Source organism: Eumetopias jubatus, unplaced genomic scaffold (genome assembly GCF_037043125.1).
Source record: "Eumetopias jubatus isolate StellerSeaLion01/CBP00866 unplaced genomic scaffold, mEumJub1_p1.0 scaffold_1, whole genome shotgun sequence".
In the NCBI taxonomy this organism is placed as follows: domain Eukaryota; kingdom Metazoa; phylum Chordata; class Mammalia; order Carnivora; family Otariidae; genus Eumetopias; species Eumetopias jubatus.
In genome coordinates, this window is record NW_028274807.1 from 209,348,898 (window position 1) to 209,372,117 (window position 23,220).

The window sequence follows — 23,220 nt, forward strand, 5'->3', positions numbered from 1 at the left end:
TGTTCTCCTGATGGCCTTGCTTTTCTTTTTAAATGCAGTCCGGGCCCCACTAGTTTGCCTTCATCCCCCACTGATGCAAGTGATCTTGACCAGAGGCACATTTTGCACACTGATTCCTAAAGGGATCTGTGGATGCAGCCGGGGTGGGGGCGGGGGAGTGTCTGTGAAATCAGATGTGAAAAAAAAAACAACCCACATCTGTATTTTTCACAAGCCGCTAACCGGACTTTCACATTTCCTTCCATCTTGAAGGCGAACAGCCCCCCTGCAGCTTTACTGGTACAGTCTGGATCACAGATAAAAATCAGATATTTTTGTGGTGCATGATAGAGATCACAGGCACCTCCAGATTTCGTTTGTGTTCCTCCTTGCTTCAAATGCTGGTGACTCTCAAACCTACAGCTAGAAATTCTGTAGTTTGTTAATGAAGTGCATTAATCATTAGATCATTGAAAAAAAGATTGTGATAAGCGTATTTTAAGATAACAGGGGCCCTTGCAGTCCTGGGTATTTTATTCCATGCATTTACAAAGCTTCCTCTAAGAAGGCCTTCCCAGGTGGCCAAGGATGTTCACAGTCCCCCCCCCCGCCAAAAAAAAAGTGAAGAAGGCCTGAACTGGTGGGGTTGTGTGTTGGGGTGACTTCAAGAAGATCCCCCAGTGAGTGGCCAAGCTCACACTTGATACAAGATGGCTTCCCTTCCGACCACCCACTGAGTCCACCTCTCTGAGGAGAGTAGTCTACAGTCTGTGCCCTCAGCCAGGCTCTCAGTGGGATGGAGGCTGGCTTCTCACCTTGGCTTCCCGAGGTGGCAAAGGGTGTCAGGGTTGGCACCAGAGAGCCCTTGCTTCAAATCACATCGCGACTGTGTCACCTCACCTCTCTCCATTGCGAGGGCCCGTCCGCTTCCTGTTCCTCAGAAGAGCTTGTGCAAACTCCAGCACAGATCCAGTGGGTCTGCTTAAAGTGAGGGTGAAGCCTGGCATGGAGTGCCCCATAGATGCCAGGAAGGTCAGGGAAGGCTCATCACCCCACTTTTCCCCTCCTGGGCAGGGGCTCCCAACCCTGTTACCCAGCAGGAGCACTTGGAGAGATTTCTTAAAATTGAATGATGCCCCAGAGCCAACCCCAGAAGTTCAGATTCATTGGTCAGGTGGGGGCCCCCCGAATCTGTATTTTTTTATTTGATTTATTCATTGGAGACACAGAGATACAGAGAGAGAGCATGTGCGGGGGGAGAGGGAGAAGCAGGCTCCCCGCTGAGCCGGGAGCCTGATGTGGGACTTGATCCCAGGACTCTGGGATCACGACCTGAGCCAAAGGCAGACGCTTAACCATCTGAGCCACTCAGGCGCCCCCCGATTCTGTATTTTTAATAAATACCCGAAGAGAGTCCAAGGGACAGCCTGGGCTGTCAGGTCCTGTGCTGAACATCAGGCAGGCGGGGGAAGCACCCTGCATCCAGAGCAACTCAGCGTTTCGGTCCTGGGGATGCCACCAGGATGGACCGCAGAACTTGTATAGGGGACGGTGATCAGGCTCTGGCGTGCCCATATCAGGGTGCAAATCCTGCCGCGGCCCCTTTCTAGCTGCCTGGCCTCAAGCAAGGCACTTGGCCTTTTTCTCCTGTTTCCACATCTACAAACTGGGAGTACCATACACCCAGCCTCCCGGGGGCTGTGGGGAGCGTGGTGTAGGCTCAGGCACGGGACCTGCCCAACACAGCTGTGCTGTGTGATTTTTGAATCCCTGGTCAATCTTCTGGTAATGAAGTGGTTCTACCCGAGGGCTGGGGCTCTCTCTCTCCCCAACCCCTAATCATCTCACAGGGGCCTATCTGGAGCCTCCCCCTCCAGCTTAGATGAAGCCCCAAGTTCACCATGTGCAGTTTAGGCGATGGGGGGAGCTTTCTAGTCCAGGGGCTTGAGGCATATGGCCAGACATCTAGAAAGTCGCCTTCATTGGGACTCTCCGGAACACAGCCTGAGATAAGGACTGAGTGCAAAGAATTTATCCGAAAACCCAGGAAGCTCAATGTGGGGGAGAGGGAGTGAGGCAGGAGCCAGAAGACAGCCAATACAGGGTGTGTTATGGGACACAGTTCCATTGAGGATCAACAGGAGGCAGCAGAGAGCACATACTTCAGAGTCCTTCCACTTGAGAGGAGAGAGCTGGGGTATTTATCCTCCAGTGCCCATCAGTCAGAGTCAAGGGCCACTCCCAGGGGAGCTCTTAATTCCCCAGCAACTTTGCAACCAGAGGATGCCCCTGGGCAGAGTAACTGAAAGTGTGTCATCGAAATATGAAGGGATATGTGCAGGGCCCCAGCAGCATCTGCTAAAATACCAAAAGTGCCAATGGAACCCGAATTCCTTTTAGCTGAGTATACAATAGCATCCATTCATTGAGCACCTACTGTATAACAGAACTTCCCACCTACATTCACATTCATGATCCGATTGCTGTTATACCCCTGTCTTCCAGAAGAGGGCTCTAAGGCCCAACCAGTCCAACTCCCGAGGACATTTAACTCACACGTGCTGAAAGAATTTGATCCTGGAAAGCACAGCTCCAAAGCCTGGGTTCTTCTCTGTGAGGCAGAGCGGCTGCCACAGGGTCAGACGCTCAGGGGAGGAACGGACCCCTCAGAATGGGGCCCGAGCCCCAACCTGGCCTCTGCTTTGTGGGGATGCTGGGAAGGCCTGCGTGGGGTGTTGGGTCACACTGAGCCTCGAGGGCAGTCAGGATAGATCAAGTTTAGGTGCATTAACAACCCCCACGTCTCAGTCACTTCGGTCAACAAAGGTTTGGTTGACGTTCAGCAGGGCGAGGGGGCCTCTTTGCCTGGTAGTTACACAGGGACCCAGGCCCACAGAGCAGCCGCCACCTGGAACATTGATGGTCACCAAGCCCAGGGTTAAAAGAGTCCTGGTGAGTCCCGCACTGGCCAGGAGGTGGCTCATACTGTCTCTGCTCAAAACCTATTGGCTGTAACTAGACACACAGCCCCATCGAACCACAAGGGGGCCCAGGAAGTGAAGCCTGGCATGTGCCCGGAAGGCCTTTGTGCCCCTGTTACTATCCCCTTTCTTCAGATTAGGAGGTGGAAGAACAGAGAGGTTAAGTCACTGGCCCACGGCCACACAGCAGGATGGTAGCAAAGTGGGGATGTGAACCCACAATCCACTCTTAGCGAGCGTGCTATAACGGGTGGGGTCTTGAACATAAACTCTGGACTCACCCAGGCCTGGGTTCAAATCCTGACTCTTCACATCCATGCTGCTCACCTCAGATGGGCGAGTAGCATCACTGGCTGAGCTTCAGTCGCCTCGTAAAATATGGTTGATAATCCTTTGCCCCAAGGGTCTACATGAGGATCCCAGTGACATCATTTATAAAGCACCTGGGGTGTCAGGGAGCCCGCAGATGTGTCAGAGAGACAGGCAAGCCCACACGGTAGCCCCATCTCTCCAGCGGAGCTGAATCGGGCTGTGGAGGCCCCCTCTGGGACTGGGAGAGCCATGGGGTCCCAGGGCGGGGGAGCTCAGAACAGATGATACTGAGCAGCCCAGACAGCAGCATTGTGCTATTTGAATGACCAGAGGTGTTGGGGGCACTCGGGTTGATCAGCAGCTGTGCCCCTAATGTACCCTGGGGCCAGCCGTGGCAGCTGGGCGTGGAGCCCTGCGTTGGCATCCCTGTCTTGTGGCTCCCCGTTCTAGAATTATTTCCGCGATGCCTGGAACATCTTCGACTTTGTGACTGTTCTGGGCAGCATCACTGACATCCTCGTGACTGAGTTTGGGGTAAGTCTCCCGCCAGCTTCTCTGTGGGTAACTCCCGGCTGGGTGGAGAATGGGGGGAGTCTTTCAGAAACAGCAGTCCCAAAAGCCACAGCTGACTCGGGCCAGCACTTGACCGTGACCAAAGAGGGAGAAGCGGGGACCCCAGGGGCAAGGGCAGCCCCTCAGGAGGGCAACTCAGGGAGACGGGGGAGCCCAAAGCCACGGCTATGTGGCCAGCTCTGCAGTGTGAACTCCCCTGCCTCTTGGCTTTTGACTTATGAATATACAATATGGATTGAGACAATTAAAGGACCCAAGGGTGAGCCCTGCCCCCAAACACCACACAGTGTTGGGGACCCAGAACCAGCTTCAAGTTCATTCTGCTTGAACTAACCACCTTCTGGTTCATGGGGGGAGGTTCAGGAGGGAGCCGTGGCCCTTGAGCCAACAGGGGACACCACTGTCAGGGCCTTAGGAAGGTCCCCAGGATGTCCACCCTCTTCCATCCCCAGACTTGGGAGGCTTGTGACTTGGGGGGGGTCTCTGGACCCCTCTGTGGTGGCCCCGCAGGCCACACCGTCCTTCCCCTTCATCTGAAAGACTCAGGGCCCCAGAGCTCCTATCTCAGACCCCCTCCTTGGCCATTTGCAAGTGAGCCCAGGCTTGGGAGCCCTCAGGAGACCGGGGGGAGGGCAGGAGATCCTCACAGGGAGAGCAAAAGGGCAAAGACTGTTGGAGCCAAGGGCAGGAGGGGGCGTCAACCTCATCATAATAGCAATAAAAATAATGCCTGGCAAGAAAGGCACACTCAGTTGCATGACGCACGCTGTGCCAAGCGGTTCACATGAATTAGCTCGTGGTACAGGTCAGGGGGTCAGGACAGAAAAGAATTCTCTTGGAGGGTTCAACTGAAGGGACTGGAAAGCAGAGACCACCCACGGAAAGGAGGGGAGGGGGGCAGATTAGGATGGCAAAGTGCCCAGCACCCCACCACCATGGGGAGCTGTTACCTGCCCAGGTGCTGAAGCAGGGAGGAAATCCGAGCTGGAATGGGGAGAGGCCACCTGGAAGGAGCTGTGGACCTGGAGGGACAGAGCCCCTGCCCAAGAGGAAGGCCAAAGCAGGCCCAGAACACTGGGAGAAATACTCAAGCCCATCTCTCCTCCACCCTCCATCTCCTGCCAGGGCATTCCATTGGCCAAGCCTAGCCAGAAGGGAGCCAGAAGGCCAGGGAGCCCGGGGTGGGGGCGGGGGGGGGGAATGCACAAAATAGGCAGAGAAAAGGGAAGAATGGACCTGGTTGGGGCGTGGCCCCATTTCACAGATGAGGAAGCTAATGCTTGGTACTCGGACAAGTGAGGGACCTGCCTAAGGTCATGCACCAAGACCTGGTGACTCCTGAGAACTCACTGGTGGCCCCGTTAGAGCCCCCAGCAGAAAGGGACCAACCGATCCATTCTTCCATCTTGGAAGGCTGGTGGGGCTGAGTGGGGCCTCCACAGAAGAGGAGGCCATTCTCGTTGTGTCCCCCCAGCACCTCCTTCCCAAGTGGTATCCTGGCCATACCTCTGCCTTCAGCTCCACTGAGCCAGAAATTCTCCCTTCCCTTCATCCCATGCCTAACACCTTCCTCTAGAGAGGCCAAAGGGGCTGTCCCTGTTGGGCTTCGCCACCTGGCCCCTGTGCCAGAGCCTCGGTTCATCTCTGTCCTAAGTTTCTAAGGGATGCGGAGCTCCAACTGGCAGTCAAAATAACTCATCATCCCGCTGAGCACACTACAGTTTTGAACCAGTGGTCCTCTGGGTCAAGAGGTCGGAAGGGTGGCCCAGCACCCCAGTCGGGCAAGTGGAGGAAGTTGGTTGAAACCTCCAGTCGCCAATAAGAGATCTATAGGACTGGACCCCAAGGGCCCATTCTCCAGGCTGGCAGGATGGGGAGGGGCAAGAGGTTGAGGTACAGGGCCCAGTTCAAGGACGTCAGGACTATTACAGTGATCAAACACCCCTCCCTACAAGCTGTTTGACTTTGGGTGACTTGGATCACCTCCTCTCATGTAAAATGGGGATAACTGTTGCAGTTAACCTCACTGGATCCCTGCAAGCTCCACATTCACTCATGCATTCAGTAGGCATTCACTGAGCACCTGCTGCATGCCAGGCATTGCTGTTAAGTGCCCAGAGACTGTGAACAAAGCGAAAACAGACAAGAATGCCTGCCCCCAAGGGGCTGACGTTCTAGGGAGGGAGTCCGCAACTTTTAACAAGTGTGAGCAATCCATGTGAAGGGTTTGGCACAGAACCTGCCAGGAAATAGATCGTTCCCGAATGGCAGTTACTATTATTGCTATTATTTACCATGAAGGTACTTGGGTCTGCTGTTTGTTCACCAACCACCTCCCCCGCCCCATCCCCCCGGGGCCCTGAATTAGAATCATCTGGAGGGAAAGATAGAGGGTGGGTGTGTGGACCCTTTTAGGATGTTACTTTCCCAACCTGCCGGGCAAGGAGCCCACAGCCACCCCTTTCTGCCTCCCAGGTAAGCCCACTAGGTCAGGCCAGAGCTCAGCCAGGCTGAGGCAGGGAGAGCCAGACCCTTGCGAGGGCAAGTCCCCAGGGTTTGGGGGGGAGAGGGCTCGGGGGGCCCCCTGGGCCTCAGGTGCCGCCCCCAAGTGGCCGGGTGACGTGGGTTTGCCCTGCGTTCAATGGATAATGACTGTGTTTCTTGTCTTGTCTCTTTTCATGCCTGCTCTTTAAACTGTATATTGGCACAACGCCGTCTGAAAAACTCATCCAATCAAAATGCACTATGAAATTCATTTGTTCATCCATGACGTGGTCTGTGTGTTCATACACCAATGACTATCTCCCAACCCACCACCCCCACTCCCCGCCCGGGAACCGAAACCCATTGGTTTTTTGGCACTGGTTACAAATCAACCTAAAAAACGCTGAACACGCCTCCCCAACTGCCCCCGCCCGCCCGCTCCCCCTCCATCTTCAACATCTGCATCTAGAATCCGGTTGGTCTTACTTCTTTCTGAAGTCTAAATGCCTTACATTAACTGTGAACGCATCTTCTCGCGTCAGCACTGCACGTCCTGTCCTGGGCTTTGGACTTGGGTTGCCTGATGCTCCTCCCCAGCCCCCCTCCCCTGTCTGTTTGTCTCCCCGGCCCACTCCCACTCCCTCCTCATTCCTGCAGCCCCTCCTTCTCTCCCTCCCCCCTCCTCTCTTTCTCTCTCTCTCACCCCACTCCTCGTTGTTTTTATTGGGTTCTGAATTGGGGTTTTCTGCGTGGGTTGGTTTGCATCTTTTGCAAAGAGAAGACTGGGTTTGCCCTGGTAGCACCTCCCACAAGACTAGTCAGCTGGCTGGGTCTCCCACCCCATCACTTACCCGCATCCCTACACTCAGAGCCCTCGGCCACCCGCTCTTCGCTCCTGTCCCCTGTTCAGCTTCATGGAGCCTAGGCGCCAGGATAGCTCACCCCACTCCAGGCCCGTGGGTTTGACTGGCCAAGTCCGAGGAGGAGGTCCGAGGGCTGGGCAGCAGGCAGGCAAAGACTCTCAGAGGAGGGAAACTCGGAGCAGGCCAGACGCGCCCTCCCCTGGAGCCCCGGTCTTCACATGCTTGCATGCCCCACGTACACACAGTCACTGGACCCGTGTGCCCCCCCTTCCCACATCCACACTCTCCCCCCTTACTCTCTTGTTCAGGTATTCTTCCTCTCTCTCCTCTCCCCACCAAACACCCATGCATACCTGTCCCTCTCTGTTCCGTCCATCCACGCTGCACACACCATCTCCATCACTCCCACCTCCCTTACTTGGCTCCTTGCACACTTCTCACTCTGGTACATTCCATCTGCCTCCGCCTCATCCCTACCACCTCTGCATCCCTTTGAAGGACCCCCTGAATGGCACCTTTGCCCCAGGATCCCTCCCGCGCTAGCAATACCACGTGCACTCATCCACCAGACATTTCATGATTCCAAAATGTGGTGCCACAAGCGGAGTGGTGGGCTGAAGTGGACATCATCACTACCACCCCCTCGCCTAAACCCAAAGTGGGGGACACCACGCATTGGTCAAATAACCGCTCTCGAACCCACCTGAAGTTGCGGCTGTGTTATGAACTAAAGGATAAGCATTGTTAACAAAAGAGGGGGGAGAAGAGCATTCGAGGCCCAGAACAGCATGTGCAAAGGCCCGGTAGCAAGAGGAATCGTGCGGGAGTCTGGGTCTACAAGTGAGGGAGTGTGGCTGGAGCAAAGAGCAAAGGAAGGCCGACCCAGAGAAAGTGAAGGGGGCAGGAGGGGATGAGCCCTCGTGGTAGCCTGAGAGAATCTGGAGCAGGGCCAGAATCGGAAGTGTGATTAGACAAGACGGCTGAGGCTGTGTGGGAGTGGCCAGGCAGGGGGCTGGGCTGCAAGGGAGCACTGGGGTCCCCGTGAGAGGGGACTGGCCCCCTGAGTGAGCAGGGGCTTCTCCGGGACCTGGGGATGGGTTGGGTCCGGGCTGGGGGAGGAAGGTACCCGGAGGGACCTGAGTCTGGCTTGAACTGGGAGGCGGAAGTTAGGGAATGCCAGAAGAGGACCAGGTTGGGGGAAGAGCACAGGTGTAGGCAAAGAGGGTTTGAGGTGCCTTTAAGGGCGCCCCGGAAGAAGTCATGTAGGCAGGTGGTCATGGGATCTGGAGCACAGGGGCAAGGTCAGCTGAGGTGGGGTCTGCAAGTGGCAGGATTTCTCCGGACCCTTCAGATGGCTGGTTCTCACGTCTTTCTGAATGTGACAAGCCTTCCAGGGCCTGCATCCCACTCCATCAGCCTTGAACCCAGAAGCACAGGGCAGGCTTGGAGGAGAGCACAGCCACTCCTTCTTGGGCTGTGGACAGAAAGATGGAAGCTAGGAAAAGGGAAGTCACCAGAAGTTCTGCGAACACATGAAGGACTTGATGCAGAACCAAGAAGAGGTGGAGGGGTGGATGAGGGCAGACAAGCACCTTCCCCTGCCCCATCCCCTGGACCTCTCTCATCTCCACCCCCTACCTCCCCCATGTGTCTCTCCCTCCACTCCAAGAAGGGCAGCATGCTCTCTGCACGCATCTCCCTGCAAGACCCCCTTGCTTCCTCTGCATGGTGGCAGGCTCCCCCCACTCTACCCTGAGTCCCTGGAGGCTGCTCCAGGCCTGCCTGCCTTTGCATGCTGGGCAGAGTCCACATGTTATGACCCGCCCTGTGAAGGGATGGCTTGTACTCTGGGGATGGTCGGGAGGGGCTGGGGACACCTGGGGCCATCGGCCCCATCCCCAGGTAGAGCTGGGTGGCCAGGCAGGGCTGGGAGTCAGGTCAGCTGGGCACAGGGGGTGAGTGACTCTCAGCTGAGCTGGGTGTGAGAGCTAATTCAAGGCCCTTGGAACATTCTCATAGCGGTTGGGCCCGGTATGGTCAGGGTAGGATCTCCCAGCTCCCTCCCCCATCCTAGAGGCCTAAGGGCCAACTGATGGGTCCCAACAAGCATCCTAGACTTTCCCAGCCAGTCCAGAGGCCTCTTGTCAACTCCAGAAATTCCTTGAACTCCCATCCCTGCCTCTCAGCTCCCAGGCCAGACCCAGTAGCTGGGAAGCCCCCAGGAGCCACCAAGTAGGATGTCCATAGAGAATTCATCATCCGAACTTTTGAGAGCAAAAGGGGAGCTGTGAGTGTCAGGGCGACCCGTATGGTCACCCCTGTGCCATTTGAGGGGTGAGGGCTAGGCCAGTGGAAACCTGGCTACATGGCCTGTGTCTAGGGCTCCTCTAGATCCCCTGGAGCAGAGTCCGGTTAAAGCTTCTCCACCTCCAGCCTGCCGGTGGACAGACCAGCGGAGCTTTCCTTGTTTGCCTGAGGCAGGGGTCTCACACTCCAATGCCTCCGGCATTGAAGCAGGTGCCATAGGCCAGGAAAGCGGGTGCCATTTCTAGGACATGGGGGACCTTGGCAAACTGGAGGGCACGTGGGCTGCTTCACAGGGGCAGCCACATCTAAGCCCCAGCTAACTTTGCCAACCTGGAGGCAGGTCCAGAGTTGCCAAAATCGCCAGATTTGGGGGAGAAATCTGATTTTTAAACACTGGCAACTCTTTTTAATCGAAACAAAACAAAACTGCTCAGGCCCAACAAGATAGCTTCGCCAGCCAGATTTGGTCCATTTGTGACTTTGAGCAGCCTGTCCCCCAGTAGTGACCCTGAGGCCCCAGCAGGCAAGCCCACCTCCTGCTGCTCTCTTGGCTTCCCTCCCAACTGACTGCCCCCCTTCCCTGGGGGGTTCTCCCGGCTTGGGCGGGAGGAGGTAGAGGCAGTGACTAGTCAGGGGGGTCTTTGAGCAGAGGCAAGGTCCACGCAGGGAGGTCCTGGGGGCAGGGATGGCCCCACCTCCAGCACCGGCCCCTCGGTGGGCCTGGGCTGCTTGCGAGCTCACCCACCCACGGGCGCTGCGTACTTCCTGCTTCCCGCAGGCCTGGTCCCGTGCTACTCCACCCAGCCCCAGAAGCTGAGAAGCCATCCCTGAGAGGGGGGAAAAGGGCCCCAAATGCATCTTCTCCGACTCAGCGGGCAGCGAGGACTCGCCCTGCAGCCGACCAGCCCCAGCTCCCTCCCGTCCTCCCCATTCCCGCTCGCCAAGGGGGTAAGAAAAGATGCTCTTCCGCTTCTCCGATTGGCTCAAGCCGCTGCTCCTCTTGGCCGTGGGGTGAGGTCAGGGCGGGCAGGAGTGGGTGGGCAGCTCGGCAGGGCAGGGCAGGGCAGGGTGCCCGTTGAGTCCCACGACAGATGCATTTCTGGCCCGGAGCGTAACATGCCCTGGGAACACGCACATGTCCACCAGGCCTGAGCGCGCTGGCTACCCCCACCCCGCCCTGGTGTTTGTGCATCGTACACGTGTGATGGATTCGGCAACTTGACCCGCTTGTGTCCTATCGTCTCAGTGCATTTGGTTGTTGGGAGAAACAAAAACCATCTCGATTTTTTTCCTGATTGGATGATTCGGATATATTTTCTTTTCCTTGTTCTTTTGTTATTTCTTCCCCACCCCTACCCCACCCGGTTCCTTTATCTTCCTTCCTTTTTCTTTCCTTTTCCCCCATTGCGGGTGGGGCTGGCAGGGAGGGTTTATGCTTTTGAGTTGCCTTTTCCTCCCTTCCACCCTCTCCCCCCCCAACTTTGTTCCTTTTTCGACGTTTTTCCTCCACACCATTGCATTAATAGTGCTTTCTTTCCCTCCTTATTTGGGGTCTGGCTTGCTTTTCCTGTTGGTTGGCTTCATGTAGGGGCCTCTGTGAGTGGTGACGGCTCTGAGCCCCCAGGGGTGGGTGGATGGTCACACTTTTCTCTCCATCTCCCCAGAATAACTTCATCAACTTGAGCTTTCTCCGCCTCTTCCGAGCTGCCCGGCTCATCAAACTCCTCCGTCAGGGTTACACCATCCGAATTCTTCTCTGGACCTTTGTGCAGTCCTTCAAGGTGAGCCCCTGATGCCAGTCTAGGGCTGAGAAGATCTTACCCCCACCCCTGCTCTGGCTGAAAGTAGAAATCAGGTGGAAATGCCTCTGTGGTGCACTTTGCTGAGAGTCTGTGATCAGCACTGCTCTTCTCTAGACCACCTGCCCCTGGTGTGGCTTGAGAGCTCCAGAGGGAATCCCCCTGATACCTTCTTGCCACTATGGCCTCAAAGAGGCCCACCAAGCCCTGGCACCACTCTGGCACAGCATGGGGCCACCCAGCCCCGTGGGGCAGAGCGCTGGGACAAGGGAAGGAAATGGTGGGGTGAAGAAGCACCCCTGGCACTCTCCTTCATTACCTTCCTTCCCACCAGGCCCTGCCATATGTCTGTCTGCTGATTGCTATGCTTTTCTTTATCTACGCCATCATCGGGATGCAGGTGAGTGCCAGTCCCCTAGTGTCCCTAGAGCCCTCCCTGGGAGGACCACTGTCCTGAGGCAGGGGTGGGTCAGGGGAACCCAGTTTGGAGAGAGAGCCATGATGGTTGAGTGGAGTTTCCCTGAAGCCACTGGGGGCATGGCTGCCCCTGGTCATCACCCTCCGATTCCCCAGGTGTTTGGCAACATTGGCATTGACGTGGAGGATGAGGACAGTGATGAGGATGAGTTCCAAATCACTGAGCACAATAACTTTCGCACCTTCTTCCAGGCCCTCATGCTTCTCTTCAGGTGAGCGGGAGCCCGTGCTTTCATGCTCCTCTTCTGGTGGGTGCGCGTCCTCTTCCTGTACGGGGCGTGTCCTTTCCCTCCTCTTCCTGTACGGGGCGTGTCCTTTCCCTCCTCTTCCTGTACGGGGCGTGTCCTTTCCCTCCTCTTCCTGTACGGGGCGTGTCCTTTCCCTCCTCTTCCTGTACGGGGCGTGTCCTTTCCCTCCTCTTCCTGTACGGGGCGTGTCCTTTCCCTCCTCTTCCTGTAGGGGAAGTGTCCTCTCCCTCCTCTTCCTGTAGGGGGCGTGCTGTCTTCCTTCTGTTCCAGTGAGGCTTGGGATGGGTTTGTGGGGGGGCCCAGGGACCCTGGCTGGGCAGAAGCTAAAGGCCCTGGGATCCAAGCATGGAAGGCATTTTCAGGCATTACTTCACTGAATCCTCCTGACCATCCTGTGAGGTGGGGATTCTTGGCAACCCCATCTGACAGGTGAGGAAGTTGAGGCTAATAGATCCTGAGGCTTGATTCTTAAACCCGGCTGCACATTAGAGTTCCTTCATTCATTCATCAGAGGTTTATTGAGCACCTACTGTGTGCCAGGCACTGCTGAAGGTACTGTAAACAAAGCAGAAAGAAATATTCTGTGCCCTCCAGATGCTTCTATTCCTGCGGAGGAGAAAGGCAATCAGTAAGCTAATGATAGAGAGTGCAGGAAGGGGATAAAATTCAAAGTTAAGAGGGAAATGGAGGCACAAAAGAACAAATAATGTATGATTCCACTTATATGAGGTGCCCAGAACAGGCAAATCCATAGAGAAGAAAAGGTGGACTAGAGATTGCCAGGGGTTGCATGACTGGGTTGGATGAAAGATTCCGGAGGTGAACAGTGGTGATGGGTGCACAGTATTGTGAATGTACTGAATGCCACTGAACTCTACCCTTAAAAATAGTTAAAATAATCAGTCTTTTTTTTAAGATTTTTATTTATTTATTTGACAGAGAGAGAGAGAGAAAAAACACAAGCAGGTGGAGTGGCAGGCAGAGGAAAAGGGAGAGGCAAGCTCTCAGCTGAGCAGAGAACCCGGAGTGGGGCTAGATCCCAGGATCCTAGGATCATGACCCAAGCCAAAGGCAGACACTCAACCGACTGAGCCAGCCAGCACCCCTAAAATGATCAATCTTATGTTATGCCTACTTCGGGATGAGAAAAAAAAATTTTTTTTCTTAATTTAGCAACAACATCTAAAGGAAGAGGGCTGGTAGGTCACCCCTCCCTGGAGGCAGGCAGGTGACATGTGAGAGAAATAGGTGAGGGAGGGAACCACGTGGATATCTGAAGAAGGGCAGGCCAGGCAGAAGGTATAGCAAGTGCAAAGTCCCTGAGGCAGGAGCATGGCCGACATGTTTGGGGACAGTGAGATCTCAGTGTGCCTGGAGCAGAGAGACCTAGGGAGAAGGAAGTAAGAGATGATTATTGCCTGGAGGAATGGGAGCTTTTGAAACATACCTACCTACATCTCCAGGCCCCACCCAGACCAACTGAAAACAAGCCTGTGGGAGTGGGACTTTGGCATCAGCATTGTTTAAAGCCCCCCCCCCCACCGTGAACTTTAATGCACAGCTAAAGGATGAGAATCACCTCTCTGAGCTCCCAGAGAGAAAAGGTGGCGTACCTAGAACTTGAACTCTTCCAGTCCAACTCCAGAGCCCCGTGCTAATATCCCTGATGGATATTAGTGTCCAGGGCTGGGTGCCCAGGTCCCTGATGATGTCACCTCTCCGTTCCTCAGAAGTGCTACCGGGGAGGCTTGGCACAACATCATGCTTTCCTGCCTCAGCGGGAAGCCATGTGATAAGAACTCTGGCATCCTGACTCCCGAGTGTGGCAATGAATTTGCTTATTTTTACTTCGTTTCCTTCATCTTCCTGTGCTCATTTCTGGTGAGTCTGTGCACATGTTGGGGGGGGTAGTGGGGAGGGGAGGCCCCCCTGACCTGGCTCCCACTCCGGGGCATAGATTTCTCTAGAGTATGGCTGTGTCACAGATTTGCTCCCTCCAGAGTGTCTCTGAGCCAGCTGGGGATTAGGTTAACCAGGGATTCTCCACGTCACCACTGTTGATATTTGGGGCTGGCTTGTTCTCGGGGTGGGGGGACGGGGGGGCTGTCCTATGCATTGCAGTGTGTTTAGCAGCATCCCTGACCTCCACCCTCGGGTGTGATAAGCAAACATGCCTCCCGACATTGACAGTGCCCCTGGGATTGGGGGGAAGGACAGAATCTCCCCCATCTGAGAACGGCTGGGTGTTACTGAGGGAAAAACTAGCGGAGCTGAGAGCTGGTCCCCCGGCCCTGCTGGTTACACAGGATGCTAGTTATGCCCCCTCTCTTCTTCCTGGAGCAGTCAGAGCGATGTCAGAAGAACAGAAATTCTCTAGATATCGTTAAGCAGAGGAGACTTGATACAGGGATTGGCTACATGGGGTTGAAAGAGAACTAGAGAACCCTGGAGTCACTAAGGATTCCTGGCTGCGGGAATTAAAAGGAAAACACCCACCCCGCTGCCCCTGGCACCACGGCTGTCCGCAGCCCCAGGACACTTGCAGACGGTGATGGTTTTGATGGTTTTCTGTGGTTGCTATAACAAAGTACCACAAATGCGGTGGCTTAAAACAACAGAAATTTACCCTCCCGTGGTTCTGGAGGCTAGAAAGGATCAAGGTGTCAGCAGGGCCATGCTCCTTCCAAAGCCTCTAGGAGAGAATCCTTCCCAGCCTCTTTAAGCTTCTGGGGGTCCCAGGCATTCCTTGGTCTGTGGCAGCATCGCTCGGGTATCTACCTCCATCTTCATGTGGCCTCTCCCCTGTGTGTCTGTGTCCGGATTTCTCTCTTAGGGGGACAGCAGTCAGATTAGATTTAGGGCCCACCCTAATCCGGTATGACCTCATCCTAACTTGATGACATCACGAAGACCCTTTTTAGGGTCACATTCATGGGCCCCAGGGGTTAGGATTTGAACATGTCTTTTGAGGGGGATACAATTCAACTCACAAGACAGACCCACACCGGAGACATAAGGGGTCCCTTCTCCCCTCCTCCCCGGTCTGGTTTCCTGACCATGGATCCCACCAGCAGGATATAGGAAGCCAGTGGCCAAGAGAGCGTGAGATGGGTGCAGACCCTGGCCAGACACCAGCATCTGTCAGCGAAAGCCCAGCACCCTCACCCCCTTCGTGCCCGTGGCCTCACACTGAGAGACGTGCAGCCTCTATCTCTCAGCGCCCCCAGTCCAGCATCCACAGTGGCTGATGCAGAAGCCACTGACCCAGAAACTGCATTCATTGCCCAGTTCCAAATTCCCAGGAGAGAAAGTCTGAATGGGCCAGCCCAGCCCCTGGTCAAATGGGCACCCTTGTCCAAGCAACTGTGGGTACATGTGGGGATAAGATCTTATAATACAGTCCATCTGGGAAGGGCAGGCACCCTAGAGGACGTGCTTGACCATCTGCTTGATCATCAGCCCCCCAACGGCAGGGATTTCTGTTTTGTTCACTGCCATACCCTCCAGCACCTAGGACAGTGCCTGGCACACAGCAGGTGCTCAATCAGCATCATGAAGATGAGTTAAAAATTGAGTCACTGAAGTTAGGGACGCCTAGGATTACAGGTTATTTGTTAATAAGCACCTACTGTGCTTACGTCTACACATTTGTTGAATACCTACTACGTGCCAGACCTGACGCTAGGCACTGGGGTACAGGGACAGAGCACAGTTGTCACAGGCTGCAGGGGTGATAGGGAGACGAGTCGGCAGGTAATAGCAACGTGGCCTGATACGCGCTGTGATGAGGCGATTCAGACCGAGGGAAGGAAGATTTCAACGAGTGGTCTGCGGGGACCACAAGCAAGAACTAGAACACGTTGGAATCAGATCGGTTGCAAGTAGCAGAAACTTCGCTGACGTAAGAGCATATACAGGCCACTGATTTGTGACCCAAAAGGTCCAGGTGAGGCTGGATCCTGACAGCAGACCCCATCCTCCTTGCTCTCCCCCACACTGGCTTCACTCTCAGACTTAATCTTGTAGAGGCCAAATGATGGCCAGGGTGTCAGCACAAATCCCAGGGAAGGCTCTCATTAACCACCTTGGGTCATGTCCCCCCCCCCCTTAACCAATCACAGCCTTGGGTTGTGTGACCGCTGCCTGGGGAACCAGAAAGTAGGGGTCGGCCACACCCAGCTACAGCCTGTTACGTGCGAAGGAGGAGGGTTCCCCGGATGCTGCTACCCACGGGGAGACAAATCACGATGTTCAGTAAAGGAGCAACATTTGCAAAGGCTTGGAGGCGAAATGATGCAAGCTCCCTGTGTACCGAGAGCTAGAAGAACACATGAAAAGGTGCTACCAGGTGTAGATGAGGGCAAGAAAATTAATTCATCCGCCCGTCCATCCATCCATCCATCCATCCAGGAAATAGTTGCCGATTGCTTACTTTGTGCTGGGGCTGGGAATACAACCCACATGGAGCACTGACTTTGGCCTCGTTGGGGGGCTGGTGTGGGGAGATTTGGGGTCAGGGCGGTCCCTTGGGTTTGGCCCCCATTTCATGTAGCCTCTCCTCCCTCTCTCTCCCACTCTATCTCTATCCATCACTATTGGTCCCTGTCTCTGTATTTCTCTGTCTCCGTCTTTGTCTCTGTCTCTCTGTCCCATCTCCATTTCTGCATGTTTCTGGGGCCCCTTGTGTAAGTGTGTGTCTCTCCTCCCTGTCCCCCCATCTTTTTCTTTCTCTGTCTCCCTTTCCCATCTCACCTCTCCCTCCCTCTCTCTCTGGGCCCCCGTGTATGTGTGTTTGGGTGTGTCTCACTCTCCCCCACTCCCTCTCGGCCTCTGGGGTCCGCACAGATGCTGAACCTCTTTGTCGCTGTCATCATGGACAACTTTGAGTACCTCACCCGAGATTCCTCCATCCTGGGTCCGCATCACCTGGATGAGTACGTGCGTGTCTGGGCAGAGTACGACCCCGCAGCATGGTAAGGAGTCACCCGCACCTTCCAGGCACATCGCCCACCTTTCTCTGGCACTAGAACCCACGAGGCTAGGTCAGGCCCCAGACTTTGGGGCATTGGGTCCCTGGGGAGCTAGCTGGGAGTCTCCGAATGGTCAACCTAGAGGAAAAAGATGAGAATCAGCGCCCTCACACACTACAGGTGAAATGGTTGGGGACAACCTGCCCAAGGCCCAGGCTTTCTGGGCGATGAGGAAAGGAATCAGGCATTGAGGATTTTGCCTCCCCCTCACTGAGAGGCCTCTGGATGGCGAGGACAAGCTAACAGGCCCCGGGGAGGAAGCCAGAGGCCTCTCAGCCTCTGCTGTCCTGGGAGCGATAGGAACGGGGCCGGCCTAGCTCCCTTGGCAGATGAGATTGGCCGTGAGATCAGAGTGGTGCTGGACAGTGATCGCAGGAGGCCAGGGCCGAAGACACAGAGCCTTAGGGTTTCTTGCATGGTCGTGGTCGCAAAGGGAGTGAGTTCTCCTACCCTTGGGCACCAGAGTGCTCCTGACGGACTGACAGGTGGTGGTTCCAGAGGGTCATTCTCCACCCTGTGCACATGGGGAGCAGCATGAAGCTGCTCAGAGGAGCCATCCCAGACCTTGGCGCCCACCAACCACTAACTGAAGAGGCTAGTTCGAGCTGGTCTTGGGGCCTGGGAAAGCATTAATGGGGGCGCTTGGCAGCCTGGGTGCTGGAGGGGAGGCCTCAGGAGGAAGGTGGGGAGGAGTCCACCTTTGCTGTTCCTGCAGCCCCAGACAAGTCCTCCACGAGACCGAGAGGCTGGGGTGAACCATGGGTCTGGGAGCTTGAGTTTTGGCTGGTTCCTAACTCTTCCTCTTTTGATTTTAGGTCACAGCAGTTGGATGCTGTCCCCCTATCCTCTATTCCTCAAGCTCCCTCTCCCCGCAATGTAGTCCCTGTAGATTGTGGAGAAGGGAGATACAGAGAGAGCCCTGGGCCCTGGGAGGGCCCCCCCACCCCCCAGCCCCCACCCACCTCAGCCCAGAGCTTTCCCACACCCCAACCGAGACCCTCTGCCCCTGGTCTGTCTGGGAGCAGCTCAGGGACCTTCCCTCATCCCTGAGTCTCCCCCAGCCCTTCAAAGCCAGGGGTCCCCAGCCCCTGGCGTCATGACCTTGCTGCGTGCGTGGGGAGCCAGCCCATGAGCGCAGCCTGACCCCTGCCTCCACTAACCCCTGTCTTCTCCTTTCAGTGGTCGGATTCATTATAAGGATATGTACAGTTTATTGCGCGTGATATCTCCCCCTCTCGGCTTAGGCAAGAAATGTCCTCATAGGGTTGCTTGCAAGGTTTGAATTCCACTAAAACCTGCTAGCATCCATGGAATGAGTGTGGCTTGGGGTTCTTCAATATATATATTTCATATATATATATATATATATATATCTAAAAAACAGAGCCATCTCTCTTTCTTGCATTAAACTAGAGAATTCTTAGCCAACAGAATGCAGTTATGTAGACTCGATGAAGCATGGGACATACCTCTCTGTTCCCTTCAGCCATTTCTGCTTGCTCTTAGCTGAAGCTGCCCATCCCAGGGTCTCAACGGCACCCCAAATCAGACACATCAAGGGGGGTCAGAACTGTGCATTGACCCCCCATCACCTGCACTCTCTCCCCCTCCACCCTTTGCCTCCCAAAGCCCCCAGCCCTCCTCCCACTGCCCCAGCCCCTGCCTCCCTGTCTAGGCCTCCTCAGAGACCAGCCTCAGCCAAACCAGAGAACTTGACCCAATTTTTAAAATAACACTGAGCCAGAGCGTTGTGCCAGGCCCTCCAAAATGAGACCCCGCCTTTCCTCCAAGTCCCACCAGAACCATAGCTCAGAGTCAAAATTGAATCTGACTTTTCTCTTTTCTCTCTCTCTCTCCCTGCTCATGAGCAGTGAAATAATCTTTTTTTAATGACTTTTTCTTCCATTTTTTTCCTCCTGTTTTCCATTTATTTGAAACACCTATTTTATTGTTCTCTGCATCTTTCTCTCTCTCTTTTTTCGGCTCGTGTGGTTTTTTTGGTTTGGTTGGTTTTTTATTTTTTGTTTTTTGTGGTTTTTTTTTTTTTTTTTTGGTTTGGTTTTGGTTTTGGTTTTTTTTTTTTATTTTTTTTCTTCCGTTTCTCCCTCTTCCTCCACCGACTCCTTCCTTTGGTTCTCCGTTCCCACCCTGTTTTGTTTTCGGTGCTGCCAGGGGCCGCATGCCTTACCCGGACATGTATCAGATGCTGAGACACATGTCTCCGCCCCTGGGTCTGGGGAAGAAGTGTCCGGCCAGAGTGGCTTACAAGGTAGTCTACCCTTGCCGACCACCGGCGTCGGGCACTGGGGATTTTTCAGCGCTGACCAGGAACAACCAGCCAAGTCTCTTTTTCCGGAGTTACTCTTCTTCTTCTTCTTTTTTTTTTTTTTCTCTTTTTCTTTTTCTTTTTTTCCCTTTCCTCCTGGAGTAAATGGATCATAACCGTCCCTTGACTCTAAGCAGCACACTGTGTCCGTCTTTTCTGATGAGTGTGTCTTGGTGTTTTGAGACTCCATTATGGCCAACATGCCGGGGGGGAGGGGGAGGGGAGCCCCCAGTCCCCTCGGAACCAAATTGGACATAAACATGCTTCAGGGGAAATGCCACCTCGCCTCCTTTCTGCCCACCCAGAGCGGCCCCCACGCCCAGGCCCAGACCGGGGCAGGTACCTCGTGGCTGGGGGGGGGATGGGCTTTGACCCCAAAAAGGCGAGGCCCTGCCCCCCATCTTTTGTATCTTGTGCCCCCAGGTCCAGTGGCCCTCCCACATACACCTGAAGCTGATCTCTGACCTAGGGCCTTAGGGGATTCGAGACCTCCCAAGGATTACCCAGAGCCTCTCCTCCCTCCCCCTCTCCCTCTCCCCCAAAGTTGCTTCCAAGCCCCCACCCCTATGCCACCCATTCTCCCCCAGACACCCCAACATGCCTCTCCATTGTTCCAGAGTGGGCAGGCAGGCCGCAGCTGGACCCCTGGACCGTGGCACCCTGATGCAGGCCATGCACGCTGCCTTGGCGGGGGCCTGGGGCGGGCAGGCACCATGGCCGACCGGGGGACGGTGCATGCTGGCTGAAGGAGCAGGGGTCCTGCCGCTAGGCGGCTGGGCTGGGCCACCCCTCCAGACCCCTGTCCCGGAATCTCCCTTGGCACCCAAAGACAGATGCTCTGTTCCCTCCAGCTCATCCACGAGAAGATCAGGGATGACCTTTAAAATTGCCGCCCCCTCTACCAGAAAATTGCCCCATCATCCTGTTCTCCCATCCAGCTTGGCCCCCACCCTGTGTCTGTGAGAGTCCTCCCTCCCCTTCTGTTAATGCCGTTCCTTCCTGCCTCGAGTATCAATCACCCTGCAACCTCATTCCTCCTCTTCCTCCTTCCCGGTCAAGACTGGGAAGAGGCCGTTCCACCAGCATCTCTGACAAGCCTCTCCTAGCACCTGTCCTTCCTCTCGCTTTCCTTCTGTACCTTCTCTTGGTCTCTGCCTGTCTGCGTGCATGTGTGCGTGAGAGAGAGAGAGCGTGACCCCCCTTCCATTCCTGGTCTCTGTGCAGGGCCACCAAGGGTCCATAAGGCACCTTTGTGCAAATTTGAAGAGGACACCCCTTCCACAGAACATTTTCTCTGTTGGAAAAATGTTGTAATCCACCCATCTGGCAAAAACAAGAAACTTCTTTGTTATCAGCTGGAAAGTTGTTTAAATATACAAATCCATGATTTCTAAGACGGTGAACCCTTTGTGCAGTGCACAACCTGCACAGCTGTGCACAGCAGCCCAGTCTGGGTGTGTTTCTCTGCCTACCACTTCCCTCCCCGCCCTGCCCCAATCCCTCTCTTGTGTTCTGTTCTGGGTTTGCCATCCCTCTCCCCATCTCCAGCTCTGTGTTTCCTGCTGACGTGTGTCTGAATCCCCTAGTGAGCGCCTAACTCACCCTCAATCCCCATCTCCATGCCACCTCAGCCTGGGCTGGTGCCCACCAGTCCAGCATCCTCTCCTACATCACCAAGCATGGGGGTGCAGAGCCCCTGCTTGGGACATGGGGAGTCTTTTCTTCCCTGGGCCACGGGAATGCCCCCTCACCTTCCCCCCTGCCATCGCACAGAGCCAAGATCTGGACATGCCCCTGAGAAACACTTTCCACGGAGCTATGAATGAGTCTCGAGATTCCGTCTGCATGCGCGCCCCTGTCCCCCTGTCTGTTCTGTGTGTCTCGGCCTCGCTGCATGTCCGCGAGGGGCCGCCCCATCGGGGGGGCCGCCTGCCTCCTGCTTCTCAGAGGAATGATGTGGTCTGTGCCCATCTGGTCTGGTCTGGGCCGAGCCGCGGGTGGAGGTGGGAGCCGGCGGCCCCCCCGGCGGCCGTGGCCGTGGACCCCTGTGCCTGGCTGCTGCATGATCTGCTGCGATCCGCCTTGCGCTCTGCTTCTTTGGGGTCAGAATGGCACGGAGCCGTCCAGAAGAACTCTGGGGTGGGGCAAGGAAGGGTCTGGGCCAACCTGGGAAATCTGGGGGTCCAGCGTGCGGGAGAGGGGAGGGCAGGGGCTGGTGGCCCAGGAGAGCCCCAGAGCTCTCCTCGCAGGCCACCAAGGGAAATCGGTAAACAGAGCGCAGGGGACAGGTAACCTGTGAGTGGCGGGCACCTTAGCCACCGCCTTCAGAGTTCTTCCTGGGGCTCCCTGGGTAGTGTGGGTCTGGCGCACGGGGGACCAGGAGGGGGTGCCTGGTAATGACTGCCCCCGCCTTGGGTTTTCTGTAGAGGCTCCTTCGCATGGATCTGCCCGTGGCCGATGACAACACCGTCCACTTCAATTCTACCCTCATGGCCCTGATCCGCACAGCCCTGGACATCAAGATCGCCAAGGGTAAGGGCAGGGGCAGGAACAGAGAGGTAGGATGGGATGGAATTGGGGCCTGGGAGGGGAGACCCGTGGGCAGCCAGGGATCCCACTTGCCACCAGAAACCAGAGGCACGGCTGCCGGGTCTTGATCTTCCTCCCAGCCACCCAGTCACTCGGCAAACATCCCGCGCATGCTTCCTGTGCGCCAGGCACTGCTCTCCGCGTCAGGGTGCGCGGGCTTCTGCTTGCAGTGGGAGGGGCTTCCCCAGGGAGGGTCTGAAGGAGTCACGTGGACCCCTGGGGAGAAAGTGCTCCAGGCAGAGAGACCAGCAAGTACAAAGGCCCTGAGGTATGAGGCCATCCACCGCTGTGTTGAACGGACTCACCCTCTGAGCGAGGGGGTGCCTGACCGGACTCACGTTTGAACAGGCTCCCTCTGGCCACAGGGCAGAATGGCCTGGGAGGAGGTCACAGTGGAGGCCACTGACATAATCCAGGGGAACGCAAGACCGCTGCCTAGACTCCGGATATGGAGTGTTCAGGTTCTAGATATTTCTTGGGAGCTGACCCGGCCAATGGCTGATGGAGGGGGTGAAGGAAAGAGAGGAGTCAAGGCCACCCCCAGGGGTTGAGGCCTAACCACAAGGACAGAGCTGTTGTTGCCGGAGACAAGGGAAAGGTGGGAGGAGTAGGTTCGGGGCGAAGGAAGGGCAGGAGGTCAGTGTTGGCGGCCTGGAGACACAGTAGGCAGGGGACTCTCCAGCTTCTACGTCCAGTGGGGGATACCTCCCCAGGAAGGTTCTGAAGGAGGCGAGGGAATGAGTTTTCCTGGCTGGGCTGAAGGTGAAAAGTCAGGAGGCATCAGATGCTGACAGGAGACGGACAAGCTCTCCAAGGAGATGAGTGTGAGCTGGGAGACCCCCCCCAAAACAGCCCGGGGCCACTGCAGGGTTAGAGGCGACAGAGAAGGGGCGACCAGGGAGGTGAGTGAAGGCCAGGGTGGTGTGGGTTTCCGGAGGGTGTCTCCAGCATGTCAGGCACCGCCCAGCAGCCAAGGAAGACAAAGACTAAGAGCGACCGTGGATTTTGTGACAGGCAGCTCTGCAGGAGGGATCAGCCCCCACCACCACCTGGAATGGGGTTTGGAGGCCTGACAATCGACCCAATGTGACTTGGCAGCTGATGGGACAGCAGGGCAGAGAGAGAGGTGCACGCGGGTCGCCGGAGGGCACGAGGTTGACAGAAGGCTGAGTGCATCGTCCAGCACTGGGCTGGAAATCAGGGTGGGGGGTGGCTAAAGAGAGAGGCCAGGACTCCACCAGCTGAAGCCACC

General features: G+C 55.8%; 1 protein-coding gene across 4 annotated transcripts in view; it reads left to right on the forward strand.

The window, feature by feature from the left end:
* Positions 1–23,220, forward strand: part of CACNA1A (calcium voltage-gated channel subunit alpha1 A) — a 265,173-nt gene that overhangs the window by 227,415 nt on the left and 14,538 nt on the right. For 2 of the 4 annotated variants that reach the window (XM_028088871.1, XM_088017020.1), the window contains exons 31-39: positions 3,723–3,806; positions 6,799–6,804; positions 11,164–11,280; positions 11,633–11,698; positions 11,872–11,987; positions 13,754–13,904; positions 16,869–16,996; positions 19,226–19,322; positions 21,806–21,911. In XM_028088871.1, the coding sequence (XP_027944672.1) occupies positions 3,723–3,806; positions 6,799–6,804; positions 11,164–11,280; positions 11,633–11,698; positions 11,872–11,987; positions 13,754–13,904; positions 16,869–16,996; positions 19,226–19,322; positions 21,806–21,911 (871 nt within the window). Of the gene's footprint in view, positions 1–3,722; positions 3,807–6,798; positions 6,805–11,163; positions 11,281–11,632; positions 11,699–11,871; positions 11,988–13,753; positions 13,905–16,868; positions 16,997–18,232; positions 18,330–19,225; positions 19,323–21,805; positions 21,912–23,220 lie in introns of all 4 variants that reach the window. The other 2 variants (XM_028088869.2, XM_028088870.1) reach the window with 2 other exon arrangements.